General features: G+C 60.4%; 1 protein-coding gene across 1 annotated transcript in view; it reads right to left on the bottom strand.

The window, feature by feature from the left end:
* Window positions 1–13,959: 13,959 nt before the first annotated feature.
* LTBP1 (latent transforming growth factor beta binding protein 1) overlaps window positions 13,960–26,587 on the bottom strand; it is a 259,047-nt gene continuing 246,419 nt past the window's right edge. Inside the window, exons 30-34 of the mRNA XM_055120644.1 lie at window positions 25,885–26,025; window positions 24,834–25,004; window positions 16,887–17,009; window positions 15,818–15,964; window positions 13,960–14,886 (exon numbers count right to left, since the gene is read on the bottom strand). Coding sequence (XP_054976619.1) covers window positions 14,705–14,886; window positions 15,818–15,964; window positions 16,887–17,009; window positions 24,834–25,004; window positions 25,885–26,025 — 764 coding nt within the window. The 3' untranslated portion in view covers window positions 13,960–14,704. The remainder of the gene's footprint in view (window positions 14,887–15,817; window positions 15,965–16,886; window positions 17,010–24,833; window positions 25,005–25,884; window positions 26,026–26,587) is intronic.

Genomic DNA, 26,587 nt, shown 5'->3' with positions numbered 1-26,587 from the left:
ATTTGTCTCACATTTGTTGTTGTTAAATCAAGGTCTGAGTATGCTTGGTTCTGCTGAACCCTCGTTGGCTGCGTGCAAGGCCAGCGCCCTTCTATCGCTCTGGCCCCATGAGCATCTTAATGATAAAAGATTTCATAAATACAAGCTGTTGGGAAAGTAATCAGTAGGTGTTTGTTAATTCTAATCTTTTTTTTAACAGTAGCATTGATTTATAGGACATAAAAGTTTCGGCCGGGGCGACAGCACAGTGGGTAGGGTCCTCACACTGCGTGCGGCCGAGCTGGGCTTGATTCCCGGCCCCACGTCTCGTCCCCCACGCGCCACCAGGAGTGACCCCCGAGTGGAGCGCCAGGAGGAGGCTCAGCCAAGGTGTGACCCTGAACCCAACCAAACAACGAGAACCATAAGGGGTTCGTGTCTTCTGGGCCCGACGTCACTCCCCACCCCCACTAGTGACGTACCCACACCCCTCTACACTCAGCCCGTCGTCCCTTCCGCCCCCACCGCTGTAAGCTCGGGTGGGCCCAAGGGCTGGTTTTGTTGGACTCTGTAGGTCCCCTTGCTTGTACCCACGCAGGAGGGAGCTCACCTGTGGTTTGTCCTTCGGTTTACTCTGCTAGCCGGATTCTGCTCCGGTTCCGTCCATGTTGTAGCAAAAGGCAAGATTTCATGTCTTCTGTGTCAGTGGGTAGGGTCTTTGCCTGGCACGGGACTGACCCAGGTTCGATCCCCAGCATCCCGTATGGTCCCTGAGCACCGCCAGGAGGGATTAACCAGGTAGGAATAACCCCTGAGCACCGCCAGGAGAGATTAACCCTGTAGGAATAACCCCTGAGCACCGCCAGGAGAGATTAACCCTGTAGGAATAACCCCTGAGCACCGCCAGGAGAGATTAACCAGGTAGGAATAACCCCTGAGCACCGCCAGGAGAGATTAACCCTGTAGGAATAACCCCTGAGCACCGCCAGGAGAGATTAACCAGGTAGGAATAACCCCTGAGCACCGCCAGGAGAGATTAACCCTGTAGGAATAACCCCTGAGCACCGCCAGGAGAGATTAACCAGGTAGGAATAACCCCTGAGCACCGCCAGGAGGGATTAACCTGGTAGGAATAACCCCTGAGCACTGCCAGGTGTGCGCTCCCTGCACCCCTCCCCAAAGACTCTGTTTTAGGCCTGAGTAGCATATTTCACTGCGTCTGTGGGCCACACAACTTCCTTCTCCACCGTCTGTCAGCGGGCCTGGGATGCTTCCCGGATCTTGGCTCCCCCGGAGAGCCGCACTCTGAACGCGGGCGGGCATCCATCTCCCCGAACGCGTGGCCTGTAACCTGCTACAGGTACCCAGGGGCGAGCGGGTGAGCTGCTGTACCGCCGGCGGGCTCCACGCTGGACATGCTGAGCACTCCCCCTGCTGCCTTCCACAGCGGCCAGCTGGTGTTCTCAGCAGGGGTGAGGGAGGGTCCCTTTGCTTTCCAGGCTCTGCCAACGCTTGCTGGTCCTGGCCTCTGGGACATGAGCCGCTCTCGTGTGCCTGCGGTGGTCACTCAGCCTCACGCCCCTGACGTCCCCAGGGACGGGCCCTCTCTCCGTGTGCCCGCTGCCCGCTGTGCGTCTTCTCTGATCCAGAGGGCTGTCTGTTCTTCTCGCCACTCTGGGCCTTTTCGGCTTGGGCCGTGGCTGAGCTCTGGGAGTGCTCTGTCCGTCTTGGGTGACGTCCTGTAGGGCTGGGTGGCCTGTGACTCTTTCTCCCGCCCGGAAGGATGGACGCCCTCTGGCTTCCTCCCTGGTCCTGGTCCCTGCCCCGCTTGTTGCGTTGACTGTAGCTCACACACTCCAGCCTGTGCTGCTCCCACACCTGGTGGCCGTGGTCTCTGGGAGTCACATATTCGCCCCTGGGGGAGGTGCGCGCATGCCTGCTGGGCGGGGAACCCCCTCAGGGGACGTGTTCTAGAATATTCTACCTGGAGGGCTCATTGGGGCTTGCTCTCCGCTCACAGCCCTGGGGGTCACCCCGGCCACGGTGCCCACACACCTTCCAGGGCAGCAGTTTAGTGAGGGTGCTGACACACGAGCTCCGGACCTTCCGATGTGGCTCTAGGAGCACTGGAGAGCTGAGCCACCCCAAAGCACCGGACAGGCACAGGCGGGGAGTCTTGGGGGTCAGACTCTTGGGGGCCCCAGCTTGAAGGCAGACACTGTCTGCCCCCCGGGGACTCCCAGGCCCACCGCCTGAAGGGCGGTTCCTTCCGCTCTGCGGGGGCGTTGGGGTTTGCTGAAACCGTTGGTTTCATGTGGGTTTGGGTTGGGTTTGGGTTGCCCCGCCGGTGAAGCAAGCGGCCAGGGCCCACGGGACCCACTGCCCCGCGTGTTGGCCTGTGTTTCCTTCCGTGTGTGTTTTGGTCTCAGATGGAACTAGTCTCCAATCCACGCTCCTTCGTTGTGGGGTATAAGACAGTCATCCAGTTTCACACTCTGCTTGTGGCGCTTCCGATTTCCCGGCACCCTGTTTTGAAGAGACTCGCCTTTCTCTGTGCTTCGTTCTTGAGGTCTTTGTCACCAACTGATCGTTCACGTACGTAAAGGTTTGCTTCGAAGCTCGTGGTTGTAAGAGCCGACGGATCCCACGGACCGGGTGGCTTTTCCGGAGCACTGTGCTGTTTGGATTTGATTATCACTGCGTAGTACTCTGGGCCACGGACGGGCCCTGTGACGCTTCCAGTTTTCCTTTTGTTCAAGATTGTTTGGTTAGGGGCTGGAGAGATAGCACAGCGGGTAGGGCGTTTGCCTTGCACACGGCCAACCCGGGTTCGATTCCCAGCATCCCATATGGTCCCTCGAGCACCGCCAGGAGTTAATTCCTGAGCGCATGAGCCAGGAATAACCCCTGTGCGTTGCTGGGTGTGACCCAAAAAGCAAAAAAAAAAAAAAAAAGATTGTTTGGTTATTCTGTGTGTGTGTGTGTGTGTGTGTGTGTTGTGTGTGTGTTTCCATGCAAATTTTGGGGATGTTCGTCCTAGGTCCTTGAAGAATGCCATTAGAACTGTGATAGGGAGGGCACTGAATCTATATGCTTGTGTACTAATGTGGGTAGGGTGGTTCATCTTTACAGAGTTAGTTCTTAAGTCCATGAGTGTGGAAGCTGTTGGACTGTAGCTATGGGATCTAGCAGAGAAGAGTCCCTGCAGGGGAAGGACAGGAAGGATTTCGAGAAACAACCTTGAAAGCGATCTTGGTCTTTTCCAAAGTGAATCTCATTTTTTCGAGGGGGAGGGGAGGACAGTCCAGCAAGGACATCAGTGCTGGACCTGCAGATGCTGCAGATGAAATGGCCTCAGTGAAACTATTGCGTTTCTTTCTTTCTTTCTTTCTTTCTTTCTTTCTTTCTTTCTTTCTTTCTTTCTTTCTTTCTTTCTTTCTTTCTTTCTTTCTTTCTTTCTTTCTTTCTTTCTTTCTTTCTTTCTTTCTTTCTCTCTCTCTCTCTCTTCCTTCCTTCTTTCTTTCTCTCTTTCTTTGAATCACCATGAGCTACTTACAAAGCTTTCATGTTTGTTTCAGTCATAATGATCGAACACCCATCCCTCCACCAGTGTACATTTTCCACTGCCAATGTCCCCAGTGTCCCCCCATCCCCCCTGCCTCCATGGCAGACAATTTCCCCCAAACTCTCTCTCTACTTATGGGCATTAGTGTTTGCAATCCAGATACTGGGAGGCCATCATGTTTGGTCCTTCTTTATCTACTTTCAGCACACATCTCCCATCCCGAGTGATCCCTCCAACCATCATTGACTTAGTGATCCCTTCTCTGTCCCAGCTGCCTTCTCCCCCAGCTCATGAGGCAGGCTTCCAACTATGGGGCAATATTCCTGGCCCTTGTACCTACTGTCCTTGGGCGTCAGCCTCATGTGATGTTATTTGATACTCCACAAACGAGTGCAGTCCCTCTATGTCTGTCCCTCTCTTTCTGACTCATTTCACTTAGCATGTTACTCTCCATGTCTATCCACTTATAAGCAAATTCCATGACTTCATCTCTCCTAACAGCTGCATAGTATTCCATTGTGTAGATGTACCAAAGTTTCTTTAACCAGTCGTCTGTTCTCGGGCACTCGGGTTGTTTCCAGGTTCTGGCAATTGTGAACAGGGCTGCAACGTACATGCGGGTGCAGATGTCATTTCTCCTGTGCTTTTTTGCACCCTCGGGATACATTCCCAGGCCTCCGTGAAGTTTGACAGGCCGGTAAGGAGCGGCCGAGTCCGTGCTGGTTGCCTGGTGGCCCATTCTCCCGTCCTCGCGGGTGCTGCTTCCCTCCCATCCCTGAGGCCACGTCATTTCCCAGGGCGTCTCCCACCCGACTTCCTGCAGGCCGGCCTCCCTCTCAGCTCCTGCTTCCCCAGAAACTCGACTGGTCACCCCCAACAGGGCCCCGCCTTGGGGCGGGTCCTGAGCCTGGACGGGACAGAGGAGAGCGTGGCTCCGAGCCCCCCGGAACCTCAGGGCGGGGCCGGCTGCCTGCCCGGAAGGCCCCTGAGCCCAGAGACTCGGGGACGAAGCTGAGTGGGTCTGTGGAGGAGGGAGAGCCAGCAAAGGCGGGGGAGTGGGGAGTCGGGGTGGGGGCGTGTCTGCGGGGCGCCCCCAGCCTGCTTGCAGCCTGGTTTTATTTTTTAATTTTTTTTGGGGGGGTCACACCTGGCGATGCACAGGGGTTACTCCTGGCTCTGCACTCAGGAATCACTCCTGGCCGTGCTCAGGGGACCCTATGGGATGCTGGGATTTGAACCCGGGTCGGCCGCATGCAAGGCAAACGCCCTACCCGCTGTGCTATCGCTCTAGCCCCGCAGCCTGGTTTTTAATTGCGCTTTAATAGAGCTACTGTCAGTGCCCGCCCCCAACCTCCACTCCCTGGACAGTGCTCTGTCGGGATCTCAGAGGAACTGCCCCAGAACACCTTGAATGCAGAAGGTGCATTCAAGAACCGCCAGAAACTGCTGCAAAGCCCGGCCTCTCCCCTCCCCGCCCCGCCCCCAGGGGAGACCCCAGCTCAGTAGCTGGTCAGTGTAGAGCTGACCCGGGCCCTGTCTCTGGCCGTCATTAAAGGGCCGCCACAGAGCCTCCGTTCCCACAGCATCTGCTTTGGCTGATCCAGCCCAGGCCCTTCCTCTGTCCTGTCCAGGGCTGCCCCCGGCACCCTCTGAGGCCTCCCTGTGCTCACCTCCAAGCCGATGTCCCAGACCCACGCTTGGGTCAGAACCAGAACCCACTCTCGGGTCTCCCTGAGACGCCTGGTGAGATGGGAACAGATGCTGATCGAGGCAGAGGGCCCGAGTTCAAGGGCCTCCTTTGCTTTTAGAGGCTCACATCCCGGGTGCTCCGGGCTTACTCCTGCCTCTGTGCTCAGGGATCCCTTTGGGTGGGCCACAGGGACGATGGGGGGGTGATGGGGATCAAACCTGGGTCTGCAGCATGTGGGGCGAGCTTCCTGCTTGCCTTACCAGCTGTCAGCCCCAAGTGCCTGGGGTTCGACCCCGAGATTGGGAGGCCCAGATGGAGCGTGTTGGGGTAAAAGCACATGGTGTATCTGCTGCTGAACCCCAAGGAGTGTTGTGTGTTTTTTTTGGGGAGGCGGGGCACAGTTGCCCACGAAGAGGTTGGGTGAGATCAGGAAGAGAGGCAAGGAGGGCACCGTGGAAGCAACGAGTGAGGCAGAGCAGGGCTTTCCGGGTGTCGCCTGAGCCAGACCAGAGCGAGGGCCGGGGGGGCCCGAGGGGGCAGCCCCCCTCCCGCATTGGGGCTGCAGGGCCCGCTCTGGGCGGGGAGGGAAAGAAAGCCTTGCGGCCCGGTGGGGTTGTTGTCGTTGTTGTTTTGGCACGCGGGCAGGCCTGAATGCCCAGTCACGTCAGCAGGCCCTGCCCGACCCTCCGGGCCGCCTCTGGGCTGCTGGCAGTGCACGTTTCGGGTCCCGGGGGAGGGGACTCGGAGCTTCCTCCCGCCCAAGGCCAGCGGGAGGCCGCACAGGTGGCCCAGCCTCCTCCCGGCCACCCCGACAGGAAGAGGCCGAGGGCAGCTATTTAAAGGCTGCTGCCCGCTGCCCGCCCTGGGCCGATACATGGGGAGCGAGCACCCAGGCCCCTCCCTGGCGTGGGCCTGCAGGGCCACGCGGCCTGCACCAGCCCCGCATGGGCAGCGGGGAGTGCCGCCTGCAGTTGAGTGGCCGGACCCTCTCCAGGCTGCACCGCCTCTCCCAGGAGGGGCTGGGGGAGGGCTCCTGCTCCTCTCAGGTCAGCGACGCAGGAGCCTGGACTTCCGAAGGCCACCGGGCCTTATGTATTGCATAGTCCATCAGTCTGGACTCTGCTTACATGTTTATGCTTGTAATAATAATACTCATGATAAGTAGGAATCAAATATTTAATATATTGATGATGATGATGATGATGATGATGATGATGATGATGATGGCTGGAGCGATAGCACAGCAGGTAGGACGTTTGCTTTGCATGCAGCTGACCAGGGTTCGATTCCTCCACCCCTCTTGGAGAGTCCGGCAAGCTACCGAGAGTATCCCGCCCGCACGGCAGAGCCTGGCAAGCTACGGGTGGTGTATTCAATATGCCAAAAACAGTCACAACAAGGCTCACAATGGAGACGTTACTGGTGCCCGCTCGAGCAAATCGATGAACAGCGGGATGACAGTGATGACAGTGAGGATGTTAGATGCCCCATTAAAGTGTCATATTTTTCTTTTACTTTTATTTTTCTACATTGTGCCACTAGTATTTTGTCAGTAAATTATGGCTTCCTGTTTCATAGTAGAATAAAAGAAAAAGAAAAGTGCGGACTTTCATCAACAGCCAGTTTGCTTAAAGAGTGTCATATATATATATATGTGTATATTTGGGTGTCGATATATGTATATTTGGGCCACACCTGGCAGTACTCAGGGATTACTCTTAGCTCTGTTCCCAGGGCTCACTCCTGGAGGTGCTCAGAAAACTATATGTGTGTGTGTGTGTGTGTGTGTGTGTGCGCGCGCGCGCACGCATGTGTATGTGTGTATATACATTATTGTTCCCTTTGTACACACTTATGTATATACATGCACACATATGTATACATACACACATATACACGCATACATATGCATATGTATATATGTATATGTGTATGTATATGTATGTGGGCCAGCCCAGCACCTTAACCCCTGTACCATCTCTCTGACCTTGAAAGTGTCTCAGGTGGAGAGAACCTGGTGCCTTAGAGCCCGCATTTGGGGGGCGGCACACCCCGAAGTGCTCAGGGGCTGCCTAGCTGCTCCGGAATCACTACTTCCCCGCTCAGGAGACCACAGGGAATGCCAGGGATGGAAGCCGGGCCAGCCGTGTGCCAGGCAAGTGTCCTCCCTCCTCGCTGTGCTGTGGCTGTGGCCCCCGAGGCCCTGGTGATGCCGGGCCCCTGCCCTGGGCCCCTCCCGGTCCCTCGGCACCCCCGCTCCCTGGCCGTGGGAAGGTGCCGCTCAGCGTTCTCCCCGCTGGACATTCCCAAGTCACTTTTTTTCTTTTTCTTTTTGGGTCACACCCAGTGATGCACAGGGGTTACTCCTGGCTTGGCACTCAGGAATTACTCCTGGCGGTGCTCAGGGGACCCTATGGGATGCTGGGAATCGAACCCGGGTCAGCCGCGTGCAAGGCAAACGCCCTCCCCGCTGTGCTATTGCTCCAGCCCCCCAAGTCACTTTCTGATCCTCCTTTCTACTGCGGGCGCCCTGATGTGCCAGGGGCCTGGGAGACAAAGCCAGCCCCTCGCCAGCCCCGACTCACTGACTGCCTGAGCCGGAGCCTTCGGCCACCCCCAGGGAAAGGAAAGAAGAAAATTGTCACACGATCGAGAACAGGGCCGGAAAGACGCTGCAGCGGACAGGATCAGGCGCTTGCCTTGGTCCCCGGCAACCCTACGGTCCCTGGAAACTGCCAGGAGGGTCCCTGGGCACCACTTGGTGAGGCCCCCAGACAAATACCAAGAAGAGGGGAGGACCTTAGAGCAGAAGGAAAATATTAGCCAAAGTGGATCATATACATTTTATATGCGTTTAAAATACATTGTGAAAAATACTTCTATTACAGTCTGTCCTAGGATGTTTGGGGGCTTGTTGTTGTTGTTATGTTTTGGTTTGGGCCACACCCCATGACGCTCAGGGGTCACTCCCGACTCTGCACTCAGGGATCGCTCCTGACGGTGCGTGGGGGACCCTATGGGGTGCTGGGGATCCCACCCAGGCCGGCCGTGTGCGAGGCAGGCGCCCCCCCACCCCGCTGTGCTATCGCTCTGGCCCCAGGGTTTATCACAGCGTCGACACACAGTCGGCCTCTGTGTGCACCCCTCAGCCTGTGCAAGGCCCGTACAAAGCGTCCCCGTTTCTTTCCTCGAGAGCGCGCGTGCAAGTGCCTCGGCACCTTTCTGTGGGCTGCACCGGCCCAGCCCCCGGCGTGGGTCCAGCCGTCATCTCCGGCCGTGACGTCATTCCTTGACACGAAACTCCCACTCCCCTGGATGTGTTTCCTTTCTCCCGAGGTTTATTGTCCCCTGCAGGCCCGGGAGCGAGGGGGGGGGGGGCACCCGAACGCCCCAGGCCTGCCCGCCGCCCACAGGCCTGCCAGCTGCTTCCTGCACCTGGGCCCGACTCACAACGAACAGGAACCAACACACGAACCCACCGGCCGCTCTCAGAGAATGCTGTGCAAGGCCCAGTCTGTAGTCCCTAAGGCCTGCAGACCAGAATGCACAGGGACGTCCAAGAATCGGCATTTCGTTATCCATAGAAAATAGATGTTCTACTGACTAGCAGATGGGATCTACCAGTTTTTTTTTTGTTTTTTTTTGCTTTTTGGGTCACACCCAGCAATGCTCAGGGGTTACTCCTGGCTTTGCACTCAGGAATTACTCCTGGCAGTGCTCAGGGGACCATATGGGATACCGGGGATCGAACCCGGGTCGGCCGCGTGCAAGGCAAACGCCCTACCCGCTGTGCTATCGCTCCAGCCCCAGGATCTACCAGTTTTATAGAAAAACGGAGAGATGGGGGTGAGGGAGGGGGCCGTTAGGAGGAAAGAGTCGTTCCGGCAGATCTTCTTGGTGGCACAGGACGCTCACCGCGGAGGGCAGATGAGAGTCACTGGTGACGGAGCTGTGACGGTGCTCTCCCTGCCCCCGAAGGAACATAGCCTCACCCCATTCAAGGAGAATCAGCCTCGTCCACGCCCGCGTGTTCAAACGGCATGGGCGTGCGCCACGTGCATTTGGTGGCCACAAGCCCCCCCCCACCCTGCCCTGCCACCTGTTCAAGCTCTCTTGTTCCGTTTCGTTTTGTTTTGCTTGGGGCGGGGGGCTCACACCCAGTGAAGCCCAGGGTTGCTCCCGGCTCTGCACCATCTCGAATGCCAGGGGTCAAACCCAGGTTGGCCAGGAGCAAAGCCAGGGCCCTACCCACTGGGCTACCCCTCCAGTGCCCCAGGCGCTCCCGAGAAACTCCTGGTGGGGCATCAGCTGCCGCTGAGGCAGCCCACCCCGGGCTGGGACTCGGGACACCTCTGCCCGGCAGTAGCCAAGACGCCCCGCGGGAGCCCGTGCAGGGTCTGGTACCAGGCTCTGCCCCCGCCCAAGCCCAGACGGCAGGGACGGCGCATCCCGGCCACGTCCGCCTCCCCCGAGGCCAGGCTGCAGGACAGAGCCCGCCGGGCCATGCCGGGCACAGCCCACCCACCCCAGGACCCCCAGAACCATCAGTGCCTGTCGCCACCACACTGAGGTCTGAGGAGACGGGGCTCGCAGGTCCCCGCTGGGGTCCGAGAGTCCCGGGCCAGGTCATGAGCTAAGGTGAGAGCTGAGAGCTGGGGGTCGGGCCTAGGGTTCTCCCGAGGCTCAGAGCAGAGCCCGGCAGAGCAGGAGGACTGCGGAGTGGGTCTCGGCCCGGGCGCTGGCCGCTGTGGTGACGGGACCCTGCTCCTCTGAGGCTCGTGTCCCCTGCTTGGCACCGACAAGAGGGCCACTGAGGGGCCATGCAGACCCCCTGCAGCCTGTTTCACTCGCCAGAGACACGGAGGCAGGGATGGGGAGGGAGTGCAGGGGGCACGCGCTGGCCTTGCTGCCCCCGAACCCCACCTTGAGCGATCCCCGAGCACAGAGCCAGGAGCAGCTCCTGAGCACAGAGCCAGGAGTGGTCCCTGAGCACTGTGGGTGTGGCCCTGAGCACAGAGCCAGGAGTAGCTCCTGAGCACTGTGGGTGTGGCCCTGAGCACAGAGCCAGGAGCAGCCCCTGAGCACTGTGTGTGTGGCCCCAAGCACAGAGCCAGGAGTAGCTCCTGAGCACTGTGGGTGTGGCCCTGAGCACAGAGCCAGAGTGGCCCCTGAGCACTGTGTGTGGGGCCTGGTCCTTCCCTCCAAACATCCCAGTGCAATTTCCTTTTATGACGGCAGGAAGTGGAGGTGGCTTGACTGCAGCACCTTCCCGAGGAGGGCGCCGTGCCCCCCGGGGCAAGATGGGCTCCGTCCAGCTCCTGGCCCGGAAATGGCCCTAAGGAGCAGTGGACGGGCCTGTTACTCAGCCCGACAGCGTTAGGGTTTCTACGGGGCCTGGTAGGGTACTGGGGGCCCCGGGAGCTGGTGGCCTCTTCTGACTCCGTGGCCCCTGACTCATCCTTGCTGGAAGACGCGTGTGTCCCTGAGCCGCTTGCAGGAAGACTTGGGGGGTCCCCGACTCCAGCTGCCCCGCGTCCCTGTAGCGTCCCGTGACACGAGCAAGCGGGCTCGGGCCGAGCCAACACACAGGCAAGTCCTGCCTTGTGTCCCCTCCCAGCTAGCTGAGCTGCGTAGGTGACCCCAGGAGACCCTGGCCTGCAGCTCCGGGGTGACCCGTTTCCGCCGCGGTGTGAGATTAGCTACTTCTTCACACCAGGCGCGGTGACCACGTGGTGACCATGGTCAAGACTCATGGGTGCATTTTTCCCCCTTTCATTTTTGGGTCACACCCAGCAATGCTTAGAGGCTACCCCAGCCCCTGCCCTCGGGGACCACCCCCGGTGGTGCTCAGGGCACCATATGGGATGCCGGGGTCAAACCCGGCTTGGCTTCGTGCAAGGCAAGTGCCCTGCCCGTTGTGCGGTTGCTCCGGCCCCTAGTGGCTTTGATAAATAAAACTGGTTAGAAAGGAGATGTTGGGGCTGGAGTGACAGCACAGCGGGGAGGGCGTTTGCCTTGCACACGGCCGACCTGGGTTCGATTCCCAGCATCCCATATGGTCCCCTGAGCACCGCCAGGAGTAATTCCTGAGTGCAGAGCTAGGTGTGACCCAAAAAGCAAAAAAAAAAAAAAAAAAAAAAAGAAAAGAAAAGAAAAGAAAGGAGATGTTGGCTTGGGGCCTAACCAGAGAGGTGAATCTGAAAGGGAAAATGATAAGGTGTATGTGTGTGTGTGTGTGTGTGTGTGTCTGTGCGTGTGTGTGCGTGTCTGTGTGTGAGGCAACGAGAAACAGAATTAAAATGAGGTTGTGTCTCCACGGGAGGGCTCTGGGCAGGCCAGGAAGTGCCTGGAAAGCCACAAAGTATTTGGAGTCCAGCAGCGTCTGCCGGCCGAGGGAGAGAGATTTACGGGAGAGATTTATGGAGTCTCCACAGGGCCCGTTTGCGGCTCCGGCTCCGTGGAAGGGTCTGGAAAGTCTCAGGCTGAGTCAGTCAGCCAGGAGGGGGGCAGACCCAGAGGGGTCCCTGATCAATGGGCCGTGACACAGTGCTGGCAGATAGCAGGTGCCCCAGAGCGAGGGAAATGGAGATCGGGGCTTCCGTGGGAAGCAGCCAGGGGAGCCTGGGAGGGGTAGGACTGGGGTGGAGAGGGACTGTGCCTTCAGCGACCACAGTACCCTTGGGTCACTGGAAACTGAGTCTCCGCAGGGCTTGTTAAAGCAGACTGATGCACCCCCAGGTTTCTGGGCCCGTGGCCTGGGGCGGGCGGGGCCTCAAGTTTCCCCTTTGAATTTAGTTGTGTTGTTACTGCAGTAACAGCGTTTCTAAGAGTCCCTCTTTCTGCTTGGGGCACAGAGAGGAAACGCTTTGGTTTCTTTTCTTAATCTTCATTTTACTTTACTTTTGGGGTCACACCCGGCGAGGGGTTACTCCTGGCAGTGCTTGAGGAGCCATATGGGATGCCGGGAATCGAACCCGGGTTGGCTGAGAGCAAGGCAAACACCCTCCCCGCTGTGCTATGGCCCTGCCCCCACGCTTGTTTCTGAGCAGCTCCCTGGCCGTGCGGATGGCCCGGGCCGGGGGGACGCCTGAGAACTGTCCTTCGGGCCAGCGGAGCTGGGGAGAGCTGGGCCTCGGCGTCTGGGACTTTCCTGCCCTGCTTTGGGCAAGAACCGTGGGTCACATCAATGGGCACGTCGGGGAGGCGAGAGGGCGCCCAGAGGTCAGTGATGTTTTCCTTTGTTGTGGGGTTCACACCCGACTGGGCTCCTGGCTCTGTGCTCGGGGATCACTCCTGGGGGGCGTGTCGGGGGCCCTACGGGTCGTGCCCAGGATCAAGCCTGCCGCGTCAGTCGTGTGCAAGGCAGACCAGGCAGACCCCTCCCGCAGTGCTCTCCCCCTGGCCCATGCGTTGTTCTCTTGGGCACTGATTTGCAGCCTGCTCTGAGGACAGTTAGAGACATCCAGATATGGACTTTTTTTTTTTCTTTTTGGGTCACACCCGGCGATGCACAGGGGTTACTCCTGGCTCTGCACTCAGGAATTACTCCTGGCGGTGCTCAGGGGACCATATGGGATGCTGGGAATCGAACCGGGGTTGGCCGCGTGCAAGGCAAACGCCCTACCCGCTGTGCTATCGCTCCAGCCCAGCTTGTTCAAGCTTTTGTTGTGTTTTTCTTCTTCACCATTTTTCTCACAAGACCTGGCTGGCAAGACCGTTGATTAGACTTTTCCTGCACCCATCATGACTCCAACACCAACCTCCGACCAGCTTCCCTGCCCCCGTGTCCCAAGGGCTGCTCCCAGGTGAACACAATTCTAGAGACAAAAAGCTCCCGTTTCAATGATTCTGGCCAGTTATCTCATGTCTAATGTCCCTCAAAGACAAAACATTAATCTGAGAAGCTAGAAGCTCGCCTGCGTACATGGTAGCGCTTTGTACGACAGAATCTGGGGAAAAAAGCCCAAATGTGCAATGATGAATAAAGATGGTGTGCTACATCGACACAGTGAATACTGTGTTGGCGCGGGAAAAGTAGGTTTGTGTGATTTGCAGGAGGGCAGTGTGTGGAGTGGAATAAGCCAGAGACACAATCACCATCTCCCCTTTTATCCACCAGAGAAACCTTCAAGGATGCCGAGAGCATCGACTGATAGCGCTGTAGCACTGTCGTCCCATTGTTCATCGATTTGCTCAAGCGGGCACCAGTCACGTCTCCATTATGAGACTTGTTGTGACTGTTTTTGGCATATCGAATATGCCACAGGGAGCTTGCCAGGCTCTGCCGTAGGGGCGGGATACTCTCAGTAGCTTGCCGGGCTCTCCGAGAGGGGCGGAGGAATCGAACCCGGTTCAGCTGTGTGCAAGGCAAAGCCCTACCCCTGTGCTATCGCTTCAGCCCTATCGACTGATAATAAATAAACTGATAAATAATTATCGACTGATAATAAATAATAAACAATAATGGATTGCGGGTCTGAGAATGGATCGGGTGGGAGCGACCACGAGGTGTACACGGAGCAGAGGGGAGGATCGCGGGCACGTGGGTGACACAGGAGCAGCAAAGCCCCCAACCCGGACACCTACATGAGGATTTAAAAAAAAAAAAAAGGAAATTGATTCACCAAATACTGCACGACCAGCGGAGTGAGAGGAAGGAGGAAGACGGCCTCCTTAGCAATGACTCTCAGGCAGAAGCTTTTCTTAAAAAAAGAAGGTGATTTATTTTGCTTTAACATACAGCGGCAAATGCATCAGGATCAAGTTTCCCCGAGGGGTTTGCTGGGCCGGGGACAGCCCCCAGTGGCCCGAGGTGGGTGCAGAGGGCGCCAACGAGGCCCCCTGGCGGTCTGGTTGAGAATAACACATTAAAACCGAACAACACACAGGACAGACAGAAAATTCTTCCTTTCCTGGGTGCATAGACGCTGGCAAAACCCCTGCCTGCTCCACGGGACAGGCAATTTGGATTTTTAAGATGTTCCAGACCAGAAAAGAAGCATCAGGTGGAATAACAATACTTAGACCGTTTCATAATCTTACCCGAATTTTGTACTTGAAATTAGGTAAAAAAAAAAACACACACACAATAAAACCACCCCAAACTGCCAAGGAACCGCACAGCCCCTAATATGAAAATTGTATAAAATATGTCCATTGCTATTCAAATGCCAAATTTAATCAAGCAAGAGTTAAAAAACAAACCCCCAAACAAACCAATATCACAATACAACCTCCCGTTAAAATAACCGCTCTGTCTGCTCGCTCCCACGCAACTTTACATATGAACAGAATATATATAGCCCGGCCCTCCGGGGCGTGTCTGCCGCCCGCCCGAGGGGTCAGCGCAGCCGGGTCCTCTCTCCCCCCGGGCTGTGCGTCTCGCGGGTCTGCAGTGCCCCAGGCGGGGTGGCGCAGTCTCCGGCTCACGCGGCTGCCGTCCCGGCGTCTCGGCCCGGGTTCCAGGGCCCTCACTCCAGGTCGCTGTCCCTCTCCCGGCTGGAGGCCGAGCTGGCCGCCGTGCAGTAGTTGGGCCTGTCGGAGGGCACGAAGCCGGGCAGACACAGGCAGCGGTAGGAGCCGTCCGTGTTGATGCACTGCGCGTTCTTGCACAGCGACATGCGGCTGTTGAGCTCCTCGCACTCGTTCACATCTGCGGGGGCCGGGGGGCGTCAGTGCTCAGGCAGCGGCACCCACGGCCCGCCTCCTGCCCAGCACAGCCCCCCCCCCCCACCCCGGGGCTCAGCCTACCCTAAGGTCGGCCCCCCGGCTCCTCGGAGAGACCCTGTGCCCGGGAGGCTCCCCAAGCCGCCCAGGGGCAGGGACAGACACTCTGCAGAGGCCGGGGGCTGCCTGGAGGGGCTGTGCGTCTCCCACCAGCCCTCTCACCGCCGCAGTGGCGGGGGGGGGGGGGGGGGGTTACTGGGGGAAGGGGGGCCACGGGGGGTGGGGGTGCTGGGCTCAGAGGGGGAACACGAAATGCCTCAAACCCTAAACAACTTTGCGTCTGAATTCAAAGGATTATTATTATTATAAGTTGCTGTTTTCAAAGCCTGAACTTCAAAGCTGGAAGAAGGCCTGGGAGGAAGCAGGGTGTGTCCCAGCCCCAGGCCTGAGGAACTAGAGGGGAGCGTGGGCAGGGGCCTTGTGTGCATTGTGCATTCACGCATGCATGTGCATGCACATACGTGCATGTGTGCATGCGTGTGCAAGCGTGTGCATGTATGCATGCATGTGCGTGCATGCATGTGCACACATGTCTGTGTGCGCGCTCTTTCCCCCCACTACTGCGGTGGAGCTGGATTTCCCCGCAGCCCTCCCCCAGAATCTACAATCCCTAACATCTGCGTCAGGTAAAATCACCACAACAATCCAGCTCTCAAAAGTCAGGGGTTGGGGCCCGAGTGACAACAGGGCGCTGGCCTTGCACGTGGCCGACCCAGGCTCGACCCTGGCCCCTGTCAGGAGCGGCCCTTGAGCACCACTGGGGGAGTCCCCCCTGCGGAGGGGCTGGAGAGAGGACAGGACGGCACCTGGCCGTGCCCCGCCCCGCACCCTCTGCAGCCAGGGCCGCGTCCTCTTACCCACACACGTCATCTTGGCCATGTCCAGGTGGAAGCCGTCGAAGCAGTCGCAGGTGTAGCCCTCGGGCACCCGCACGCAGCGCCCGTTCTCACAGCCGCTCAGGATGCCGCACTCCTCGGCCTGCAGCTCCTCGAAGCTGTCGAAGCCTGCGCGGGGGGGGGGGGGGGGTCAGGTGAGGGGACACGGGGCGGGTCCTAGCCCCACACGGGATGCCAGGAAAGCCACTCTGCCCGGAGCCGGGGGGTCACTCGGGGCCATTTGCCAGCAAGAGCCGCGTGTGTGGGAAGCTGCTGGGCTCAGGGGGGTGTGGGGGCTCGGCCGGCCGGACCCTGGACCCCAGCAGGGGAGAAAGCGCCTCGTCCTCCTGCTGTTCTGGGGCCACTCCTGGGGGTGCTGGGGGATGACTCCGGGCTCTGGCCCCGGGGATCACTCCTGGGGGTGCTCGGGGCCAACTCCGGGCTCTGGCCCCGGGGATCACTCCTGACGGTGCTCGGGGCCGACTCCGGGCTCTGGGCCCGGGGGTCACTCCTGACGGTTCTTGGGGCACTGGATGTGGTTCCGGGGACGGAACCCGGGTCGGCCCAGCCCCGCACCCCGCCCGGGTGCCCCTCCCAGCCCCTGAGTCCTGTATGCTCTCGCTGGATCTTCCGTCTTAGTCCCAGTGCAGGCTCCGGCCGTGGGCAAGAAGCAGGCTGGGCCGCCGGAGTCACTCGCTCCCTTCCGGGAGGGAAAGAAAGAATAACCCCCCCTGGGGTGCTTCTTGAGCTCTGCGGGCGAGGACAGTGCTCGGGAGTCATTCCGTGGCCCGACTGCAGGGGGCAGCACCGCACAGCGCTCAGTGGGGAGGGTGTTTGCCTCACGCGCGGCCAACCGGGGTTCGATCCTCGGCACCCTGTAGGGTCCCCTGAGCCCTGCCAGGAGTCACCCCTGAGCACCCGAGTGCAGCCCCCCAACAGTGAAAGGGGGGAGGGAAACCCCACCCAAGGGAGCCCAGGTCGTCCCGTGGCTGCAGGCCGACGCCCACGGTCCCTGTGAGCCCCCAACAGCCCCCCCCCCCCGTCTGCTTACGGTCCTGGAGGAAGTAGGGGTCGGCCTCCGGCACATACTGCTGGCCCAGGTCCACCAGGGCGTCGTGGCCGTAGGGGCGCCGCCGGCCGGCCAGGGGCAGGTTGCAGAGCTGGGCGTAGTCGTCTGCGGGAAGGTCGGGGTGAGCGGGGCCACCGCGGGGTCCCCTGGGCACCCCCCCGAGCCACGACGCACCCTGGCCAAAGGGCCGGGGGCCTGGGGGGTCGGGGGCGGGGGCGGAGGGTTGGGGGCTGCACACTGGGGTTTCAGAGGGAGCCCGAGAGGGCAGCAGGGAGGAGACTCGTCCCTGGGGTCTGCCCCAGCCAGTGTCCAGCCAGAGAGGACCCCTGGGAACAGGCACCCCCGGGTCAGGGAGGGCCCGTCACAGCTCAGACGGCCCAGGGCACCCAGGGAGGGGGCACGGGGCACCAGCTCAGGCTGGCAACCCCGGTGCAGAAACAGACGTGCAGGGCGTAGGACGGACAGACAGACAGAAATAGAGACAGACAGACAGAGACCGACAGACAGGGATAGACAGACACAGAGAGACACAGACAGACAGAGATAGACAGAGAGAGACACAGACAGACAGAGAGAGACAGAGAGAGACACAGACAGACAGAGAGAGACAGAGAGAGACACAGACAGACAGACAGACAGACAGACAGAGAGCCAGACAGCGGCTCAGACTGCAGCGGGGCCGGGCGCACCCGTCGGGCAGCCCTGCCGCAGCCTGAGCTCAGGGGCGTCTGCGGGTGGGGTCCCAACCTGGCCCGGCTCCCTCTCGGGGTCTCGGCTCTCGCACGCGAGGGCTCCAGGCATTTCCGGGGGGCTCCTGGCCCAGCCCCCGGCGCCCCCTGCAGGACAGTCCCGTAAGGGAGCACCAGGCGGCCGGGGACGAGGCCTGCGCTACACAGCCACCCGCCCGGTGCCAGGAGCCTCCCCCTCTGGCAACGCACAGACCTGGGGCCGCGGGAGCCCCAGGGAGGGCCCAGGGGCCTCTGGGGCCAGGGAGAGAGGCAGGTGCGCCCGGGGCCACACTGGCCCCCGCATTATTCCCGCCACCCCGAGAATCGTCCCGATTCTGCCTCAGTTGTCCCAAGGGAGACATAAAGGGTGCGAGAGTCGCCCCCCAGGCTCTGTCCACCCCCCCATCCCTCCTCCGTTGCTCGAAACGATCCGGAAAGAAAGTTTTGCTCCCGTACCCCCGCGTGTCTGGCCGCCCGCAGTCACGCCCCTGAGTTGCCTCTGGTGGGCCGGACAACCCCGTCACCGGCCACCACCCAGGTCGCGCGTCCTTCCCTCCCGGAGGGAGCAGCATGACGCTCCCCGTCACACGCCACCAGACCCCGCCCCCAGCCAGGCTGTCTCACTCGGGCGCCCCGGAGGGGGCGGGAGAGACCCCGGCCCGGTCCACGCCCGGGCCGAGCATCGCCCACCAGCGCATCTGCCCCTGGGCGCAGTACTTCACACCCCACGCCCTACCCCACGCCCTACCCCACGCCCTACCCGCATGCCGGGGTCCCCTGGGGAGGGTTCAGAGCGGAGGGCGCCCGTCTCAGCGGGAAATACACATTTGGTTCTTACAGATTTGTATATTGAGAACCCGCAAGGCTCAGCCCTTAACACGGCAGAGATCTCTTACGGAAGGGCCCGGTGGCCCTGGTGAAACACAGCACCCCTCACCCTCTTTCCTCCAAGGAGACTCTTCTTTTCTAGCATTCACAGCAGATTTTCATAACAAGCAGTAGAAAATATATTATTTCGGCTCTGCCGGGGGGCAGAGATTGGGCTTTGGGATGGAGACTCTGAAATATGGTGGTGGGAAGGTGTCTCGGTGGTGGGTTGGTGTTTGAATATTAAATTAATCAAATATTGTGAACTACTTTATAAATTTTTTTTAAAAATTAAGAAAAAAAGAAAGTTTCTGCTTTGTTAAGAAAACATCTGGATTGGGGCTGGAGCCATAGCACAGCGGGGAGGGCGTTTGTCCTGCACGCGGCCGACCCAGGTTTGATTGCCAGCATCCCATATGGTCCCCTGAGCACTGCCAGGAGTGATTCATGAGTACAGAGCCAGGAGTAACCCCTGAGCATCGCCGGGTGTGACCCAAAGAAAGAAAGAAAGAAAAAAAACCCATCTGGATAGAAGGAGAAGATTCCTGACTCCAGATGCCACTTGCAGCAAAGATAACGAACGCCAAGTTTCCACAGGACAAGGGGGCCCCACTGCCCCAGTCTGCTCCCCGCCTGGGAGGGGGTGGGTCGCCCCTCAGCCCCTCGGGCGTGTCAGCACCTACCCACAGTGCAGGTCCCGGGGGCAGCAGGCCCACATTTCCCGACGTAACGTGGACCCTGTGCTAGAAGACGGCGCTCTGAGAGGGGAAAGAAACTCCAGGGAAAGTCGGGAACCCGGGGCCAGAGAGAGAGCACAGTGGTTAGGCCGCTGCCCGGTCAGGGCCAAGCCCGGGTAGATCCTGGCACCGCAGGGCTCCTGTCCCCGGCCCTGGGAAACCCGCAACAGGCAGAGTCCAGGGCCCGAGGAGGCTCTTGCCGGGTGCCGCTCTCCGCCCTCACGCCCTCACTCTCGGGTATTAAAGGGCCCCGCCCTCTTCTGGGGAGGCTCTCCGTCCCCAGGCCGCCCCAGGGGGCCACAGCACACAGGGGGACGGCTTAGGGGCACCCCAGGGCCGACAACTCCCTCAGCCTGGAGGAGCCGGCGACCCTCCCCTCGCAGAGAACCACGGGCAGGCGGGGGCCAACTCAAGCACCCAGGGGGGGGCCGGGAGACATTTGCGAGGCAGGTACCCGGGGACTTGGGACACGCCAGCCAGGGCGTCCCAGCTCGGCCCTGCTCCGTGGGATCAGAGCCGAGGCACAAGAGCAAAGACTCCGGGTGAAGTGCTCCAGAGCAGGCCCCGGCAGGGTTGAGTCGGCCAGGCCACGCTCTGTCCCCGGGGAACAGCCAGGACTGCAGTTCCCACCCAAGGACTCTCGAGACCGAGATGAGCTCAGCAGCCCCCGGGGCCCCACTCGACCCTTACTGACGCCCACGGGACCGGCTCGATTTATTAGTGAGGGAGATCAAGGTGCTGGACGGTCAACTCTGCTGCACTTGCCGCGGGCAGGCAGTAATGAAGCTGGGAGTCTCCGGGGCCCGGGGGCTCCTGCGAGTGGTGACGGCGTCGGGTTGGGCTCTGGGCCAGACCCTGCAGCCCCCTCGGTCCCCCGCCCTACCCCCACTACCCCCCCCCCCGACTCTGCCCCCGCACCCACCTTCCAGCACGCTGGCCGCACTGCAAACGCAGCCCACTGGTGGGGGGATGGAGACCAAACACCCACAAAACAAGGGAGGAAGAAGAGGCCCCTTCGCTCTGCCTGCCGGGCCGGGACCCACAGACGCAGGGACCGGGGCTCCCGGCCTGGCCCTCTGAGGACCGGGGCTTTGGGGACCATCACTCCCACCTCAGCGGCAGGCAGTGAGGTCACTGTGGGGTGTGTGTGTGTGTGTGTGTGTGTGTGTGTCTGTGTGTGTGTGTGTCTGTGTGTGATGGGACCCGCTGGTTTCCTCTGTGTGTGTGTGTGTGTGTGAGATGGGACCCGAGGTTTCCTCCTCTGCTCCAAGCCATCACTTCCCGACACGAAGGGCCTTCCGCCGTGTCACTTCCTCCTCCCTAAGCAGCCACCGGAGAAGCCCGCAATTAGGGACAATCAGCCGTACGTGTCAGAAATATGCCACCTCGTCCCCTCCCCCCCGTTTTTAAATTTTTTTTTCATGCACTGGGAGGTCCCAGGGTTTGTGAGAAAGGCTCCAGGGAGCCAGACCGGGGGCAGAGCCCAAAGCCCAGACTGCAGAGCCGAGCCCGGCCTCCACCCCATCCCCATCCTCCCCTCCCAGGGATGGGTGCACGACGGTCCGTAGCATAGAAGGTTCTAGAACTGGAGGTTTTAAAATCCAATGTATCTGTTCATCCCCCAAAAAACAACAGGGACACGCCTGTCTGCCTATACTCTGACGGGTTTTACGGGGGCTGGCAAGGTTTTTGTGTGTTGTGTGTTTTTTACATTTCCACTTTCCTTGGTGGGTCAACCCCCCCTTCCCATGAACCTCGGCTTTCCGTGCTGGGTCAGGCGGCGCCCCAGCTGCAGTTCCTTGCGTCACCGACAGGTGGCACTCTCCCAACACAGTCGGTCAAAAAGTCTTCCAAGTTGAATTGAAGACTTCATCAAATCCTTATACTCGAGTTCCTTACGATGAGCGTTTAATAACCCACCCTCTAGAATGTGACTCTTTCTGGGGCCCCTCACACCCATGAGAAGCACACGAGCTTAGCAAGACTGCCTGCCACGGACACTGGGGTCCCTGCGTGTGTCAGAGCCCAGAGTTCAAATGGATTTTGTTCCATTTCGACAGTTGGGAATCCATAGGTGCATTCCCTACCCCCCCGAAAATTTAAGTTTAAATTTGTAAGTCTAGCAATAAACAAAAACGCTAGAAATCTACTGTAGGGGCCAAAGAGATAGTACAGTGGTTAGGGCGCATGACTTGCATGCGATCAACTTTTTAAAAACTTTTTTAAAAAGCTTTCTTTTCAAAAACTCACTTTGGTTCTCAAAGGTGCTGGCCAGCAGCTTCACGGGGCAGAGAGAGGCATGACCTGGGCTCAGGCTGGGTCGCAGTCACACGCAAACGTGCGTGGACCCATCAAAGGGACGTCTCTACCAACAAGTGGCCTAGAGAGTCAACTCTGGGCCACCGCCAGGAGCAGGACAGAGGCAGAGGGTCAGAGGAGAGGGACACCTCCCAGGCCCGGGAACACCCGCCCCCTCCAGCGAGGAGAACGCCCCCACTGCGCCCACCCTCCCGGTGCTGGCTACGTGGCCCGGCGCCTTCGCAGCAGGCAGGGACGTCAGGGCGGGGCGGCGCAGACGGTCCTGGGAAAGGGGGCTGTGACCCCACTGGCAGGCCGGACAGCCGGAGAACCGAGCTCCAGGGCTTTCTCGCCTTGGGTGCGCCGGGGGCAGTTTTCCCGGCGAGCTGCTCAGGAGCAGGGGACAGACCTGAGCCTCAGAGCGGCCGGGAGGAGGCAGGGGACACACAGCGGAGGGAGCAAACACGGCCTGGTCTCGGGCTGCCACTGACACTCGCACTGGACTCTAATCACAGCACCGGGTCCGAGGGTGTGAGCGAGTGAAAGGGGGGCGGCTCTCGTGACGCCACCGCACAAGGCGTCCCTGTGACCCGCTGCGCTGAGAGAGAAGTGGCAGGCGTGGGTCGCCTGAGGCCCAGGGTGGGGATTTCATTGTGACCGCTGACTGGGTTGGGACAATCAGACGGGGCCGCGCTGACGCTAAGCCTCAGCCCTATTAATTAATAGCCAGCCTCGGCCCTGTTTCAATCCCTGCCACCCCTGGGTCCTCCCCCCCGCCCCCGCCCCCAGCACCCCCAGGGGTGACTTCAAAGCGTTGCTGGGCGTGGCCCAAATATCGGGGGGCGGGGGAAGCTAATATAACATAATAATGCGGGGGTCCGCACGACAGAGCCTGGCAGGCTCCCCATGGTGTATTTGATATGACAAAACCAGTAACAATGACGGGTCTCATTCCCCTGACCCCGAAAGAGCCTCCAATGAGGCACCATTGGGAAGGATGAGTAGAGAGAGGCTGCTAAAATCTCAGGGCTAGGACCAATGGTGACGTTACTGGCGCCCACCCGAGCAAATCGATGAACAATGGGAGGACAGTGATGCAGTGATAGAATGAACGCAGAGGGAAAAGGCTTGGGTGAGGAGGCTGGGGAGAAAGTGTGTCGGGCGTTTCTCCCTACACGTGGCTGCTCCCGGTGCGACCCTAGCAGTGATCCCTGAGCACAGAGCCAGGAGTAAGCCCTGAGCACTGCCCGTGTATGCGCCCAAAGTGGGCAGAACAGGCCTGATTATGGGAAAGTCAGTTGTGAAGAGAGGCTGTCTCGCAGGGCAGCTCAGCCGAGAGGGGTCACAGGGAGGGGACGACTGTCCCCATCGCTTTACCCCTTGGGGGACTTTGGTTTTGTTTTGCAGGGAGGGGGCGCGCCTGGCTGTGCTCGGGGCTTCCTCCTGACTCTGTGCTCAGAGATCACTCCTGGGGGTGCCCAGAGGCCAGGGGCGGAACCTGGGCCGGCCACGTGCAAAGCTGGCGCCCTCCCTGCTGTACCAGCCCCGCCCCCCAGCGTTGCTTCTTGGGTGTAAACACGCTGCTAATCTGGGCTCTGGGTCACCCCGCAGGTGTCCGGGGGTCACGCGGTGCAGGGGCCGGGATGTGGGGATCCCGCATGCAAGGCACACGCTCAGCCGTGGGGCCGTCCCCCCAGCCCTGATGGGGAGAGGAAACAGCAGAGACCCGTGCCCGGACTCCAGGCCGAGAGCCTTGAGCGACGCCAACTCCAGCCCCGTGCTCTGAGTCGCCCCCGCCTGTCCCCGGGGCATCGGGTCTGTGCCAGCACCCCCCCGACCCCCCTGCTGGGGTCCCTGTCCCAGCCCACGGCTACCCGGACCCAGGACAGGCGCCCGAGGGCCTGGCTGCGCAGGACTGTCTGCTCGGGCGCGTTTCTCCCGCCCTCTGCCCGTCCCGGCAGCCCGGGAGGGTTTTCCCCCCAGGGCTGCACAGCGGGGACAGAGAGTACTTCCCAGAGAGCACTTCCACAGGCCGGGGCCACGGCCACGCTCCTTCCGGAGCTTTCGTGCACGGGCAGGAAGCGGCTGAGTGGCTGAGTGGTGAGGAAGGAGAGTGGGACAGTGGGAGGGGGGAGGCGGGCTGTGCACCCGCTGCCCCTCCCCGCCCGGCCCCCACGGGAGGGACCGCCAGCCACAGCCTGCTGGTCCCCCCGGCTCTGCCCGGAAACCTGGACAGGAGAACCCTGCACTGCCCGCTCACTCCTCCTCACCTGCCCCGCCCCCGGTTGTTCTACCCACACTCCCATTTCCTTGGCAAAGACGGCGAGACCTGGACGCACAAAGGTGTTCAGGACCTTTTGCTCTGCGTCAGAGCTCCTTGGGCAGAGGGTGGTCAGGCTGTTCCGCCACTAGCCAGGCGGAGGCGGAGCAGGAGGCAGGAACCAGGACTCGCTGCCAAGTGCTCAGCTCCGGCTCCTGCTTTGCTTCCTGTCCCCTTTTTTGGGGGGAGTGGAGTGGGATGGGGCAGACCTGGCAATGCCCAGGGGTCACTCCTGGCTCTGCGCTCAGGACGAGTCCCATGCGGCTCCCTGCTGAACTGCCCCCCCTTCCTTCCTCAGGCTTCGGCAAAATGGCCTGGGGCCTTCCAACAGTGGTGTCGGGTCAGGCTGCAGGTGACGGGAGCCGGACACTGAGCTGATCTGTCGCCCCCCAGTGCACAAGGACAAACATGTGCAGGAAAGGCTCACACACACAATACACATATACACACCCCCCCCCGAATGCACGCACACACACACATGTGCACACAGGCACACACACACAAACACACACCAGGGCATGCACACACACACGCACACACACACGGGCACACACACACACACACACACACACACACACACACACACACCCCAGGGCATGCATGTGCATGCGCGTGCACACACACGCACACAGACCCTCTCTCCCCAGGGCAGGCACACATACGCGCACACACACACCCCAGGGCATGGACACACACGCGCGCACATACACACACCAGGGCATGCATCATGTACACACACACACACACACACACACCCCAGGGCATGCACACACGCGTGCACACCCCCCCAGGGCATGCACACACGTGTGCGCGCACACACACACCAGGGCATGCATGTATGCACACGCACACGGGCACGCACACCCCCCCCAGGGCATGCATGTGCATGTGCTCGCGCGCACACACACGCACACAGACCCCCTCCCCAGGACAGGCACACGCACCCCTGGAGTGTGGGGAGGGGCAGCGCCGGGCTCACCTGAGTCCTTGGCGGGGCACAGGGCGCACTGCATGCCCCAGGCCTCCCCGTAGAGGCAGCAGCACTCGGTGTAGGTGGTCTGCCGGCCCACCAGCGGCTGGCTGCACACGAACTCCTCGCTCAGGTGCTCCCAGCACAGGTCCTGGTACACGTCGGTGTCCTCCACTTGCTCTGCGGGAGGCAGGGGTGCGGCCGCTCCGTCTCTTCCTCTCCCCCACCCTCGGCGGAGGAGACCCCGGGACCCCCCTCCGCGGCCACCACCGTCCGGGGCCCCGAGCCCAGCCTGAGAGTTCACACCGGCTCCGCCTTCTCTCAGCCAGGCCGGCCCTGGGCCCCGAGGTCTCCCATGGGATGCCCTGCGGCTCTGTGCACCCCCAGTGACCCCTGGGAGCCCCTGGCCCCGCGACACCCCCCCCCCCACGGTCTCTGCCCAAGCTCTCCCGTCAACGGGCTTCGGCCGAAGGAATCTGACCGAGGCACCGACCCACGTGTGGGTTTTGTTCTGACTGTGACATCACTGGGACACGTGGATGAATCTGTCCATGGCCCCCCACCAGGTGCTCAAACACCCACCGGTCGGCCGGCCGGGTTCTGGCCTCTGAGCCGTGAGAAAGTCAAGACTTTCCTCCCAGGACTCGAGTCCCTCTCCCCTGCCTCGGGGCTGAGGACTGATGAAGAAGCCGGGCGAGGGCTGGGGCCACCGCCCACAAGCTACCCTGACCCCGCAGTTCCTTAAGCCAGCAGGCGCAGGGGGGTGTGGGAGAGAGCCCCCAACTACAGCCCCCCAGTGGCGAGAGCTCCAGGGCCAAACAGTTTCACCTCCTGGAACGAAATAGGGCAGCGAGTGTGCACCGGAAAGGGCAGCCCAGGGTCTGGCGGATGCAGTGGGCGAGGGGGGCAGAGAACGGGAAACGGCGTGTCCTGATACTGGACGGCGCCCGCGTAACGGCTCCGTGAAACGTCCCGCCAACAGCTCACGGTCCGGCCTACTGGAAAACGTGGGTTGGGGGGGGGCGGATTGGAAGAGCGTCGGCCGCGCCCCCGCACCTACCCTGCGACTCAGCCGGCCTGACGCATCTCTTCTCGGAAGCGTCCAGCACCAGGGGGAGGGTGCAGAAGCAGTTGTAAGAGCCGTCCGTGTTGACACACTGGCCGTCCACACAGCTGTTGGGGTCCTGACACTCGTCCATGTCTGAAGGAAACGGAGCGTGAGCGAAGCAAAACCAGCCAGCCCCCCGGCCCGCCGCCCCCACCCTTCCCCAGCTTCCCACGGTGGGCAACTCCGGGCCCCAGCCTGGGAGCCAGAGGCGGCTGGTGACCGCTCGCTGCCCGAGGAATGGACGCCGGTCGGGGAAAAACAGCCGCAAAAACAGCCGCCAGCTACCAGGCAGACACGCCGCCAGCTCAGATAAGACGCTGCTTTTGGATCGCGTTCAGATGATTCCCTCTGGCTCTGTTTTCTGTCTGCCGGGTATGGTTTTCGACTTAAGCACAGAAGCCTGGGTCGGGATCTGAAGATGATGCTCCCTCGCAGGGTTGGAAGGGACGAATGGTCCCGTTCCACCCGGGGCCCAAATGAGAATTCCACATTGAGCATTAACCCTTCGTCTGAAACCTCTTCCAGCGGTAGGATGGAGTTGGCTGGGTTTGTTTGTTTTTTTTTCCCCCTCCTTCTAAATCAGTTTTGAAAATCTTTTTTCTTTTCTTTTTCTTTTTGAGTCACGCCCGGCAATGCTTAGGGGTTACTCCTGGCT

The sequence above is a fragment of the Sorex araneus genome, chromosome X, assembly GCF_027595985.1.
Source record: "Sorex araneus isolate mSorAra2 chromosome X, mSorAra2.pri, whole genome shotgun sequence".
In the NCBI taxonomy this organism is placed as follows: Eukaryota; Metazoa; Chordata; class Mammalia; order Eulipotyphla; family Soricidae; genus Sorex; species Sorex araneus.
The sequence above is the reverse complement of the archived record's forward strand: the minus strand, read 5'-3'. Positions and strand labels throughout refer to the sequence as shown.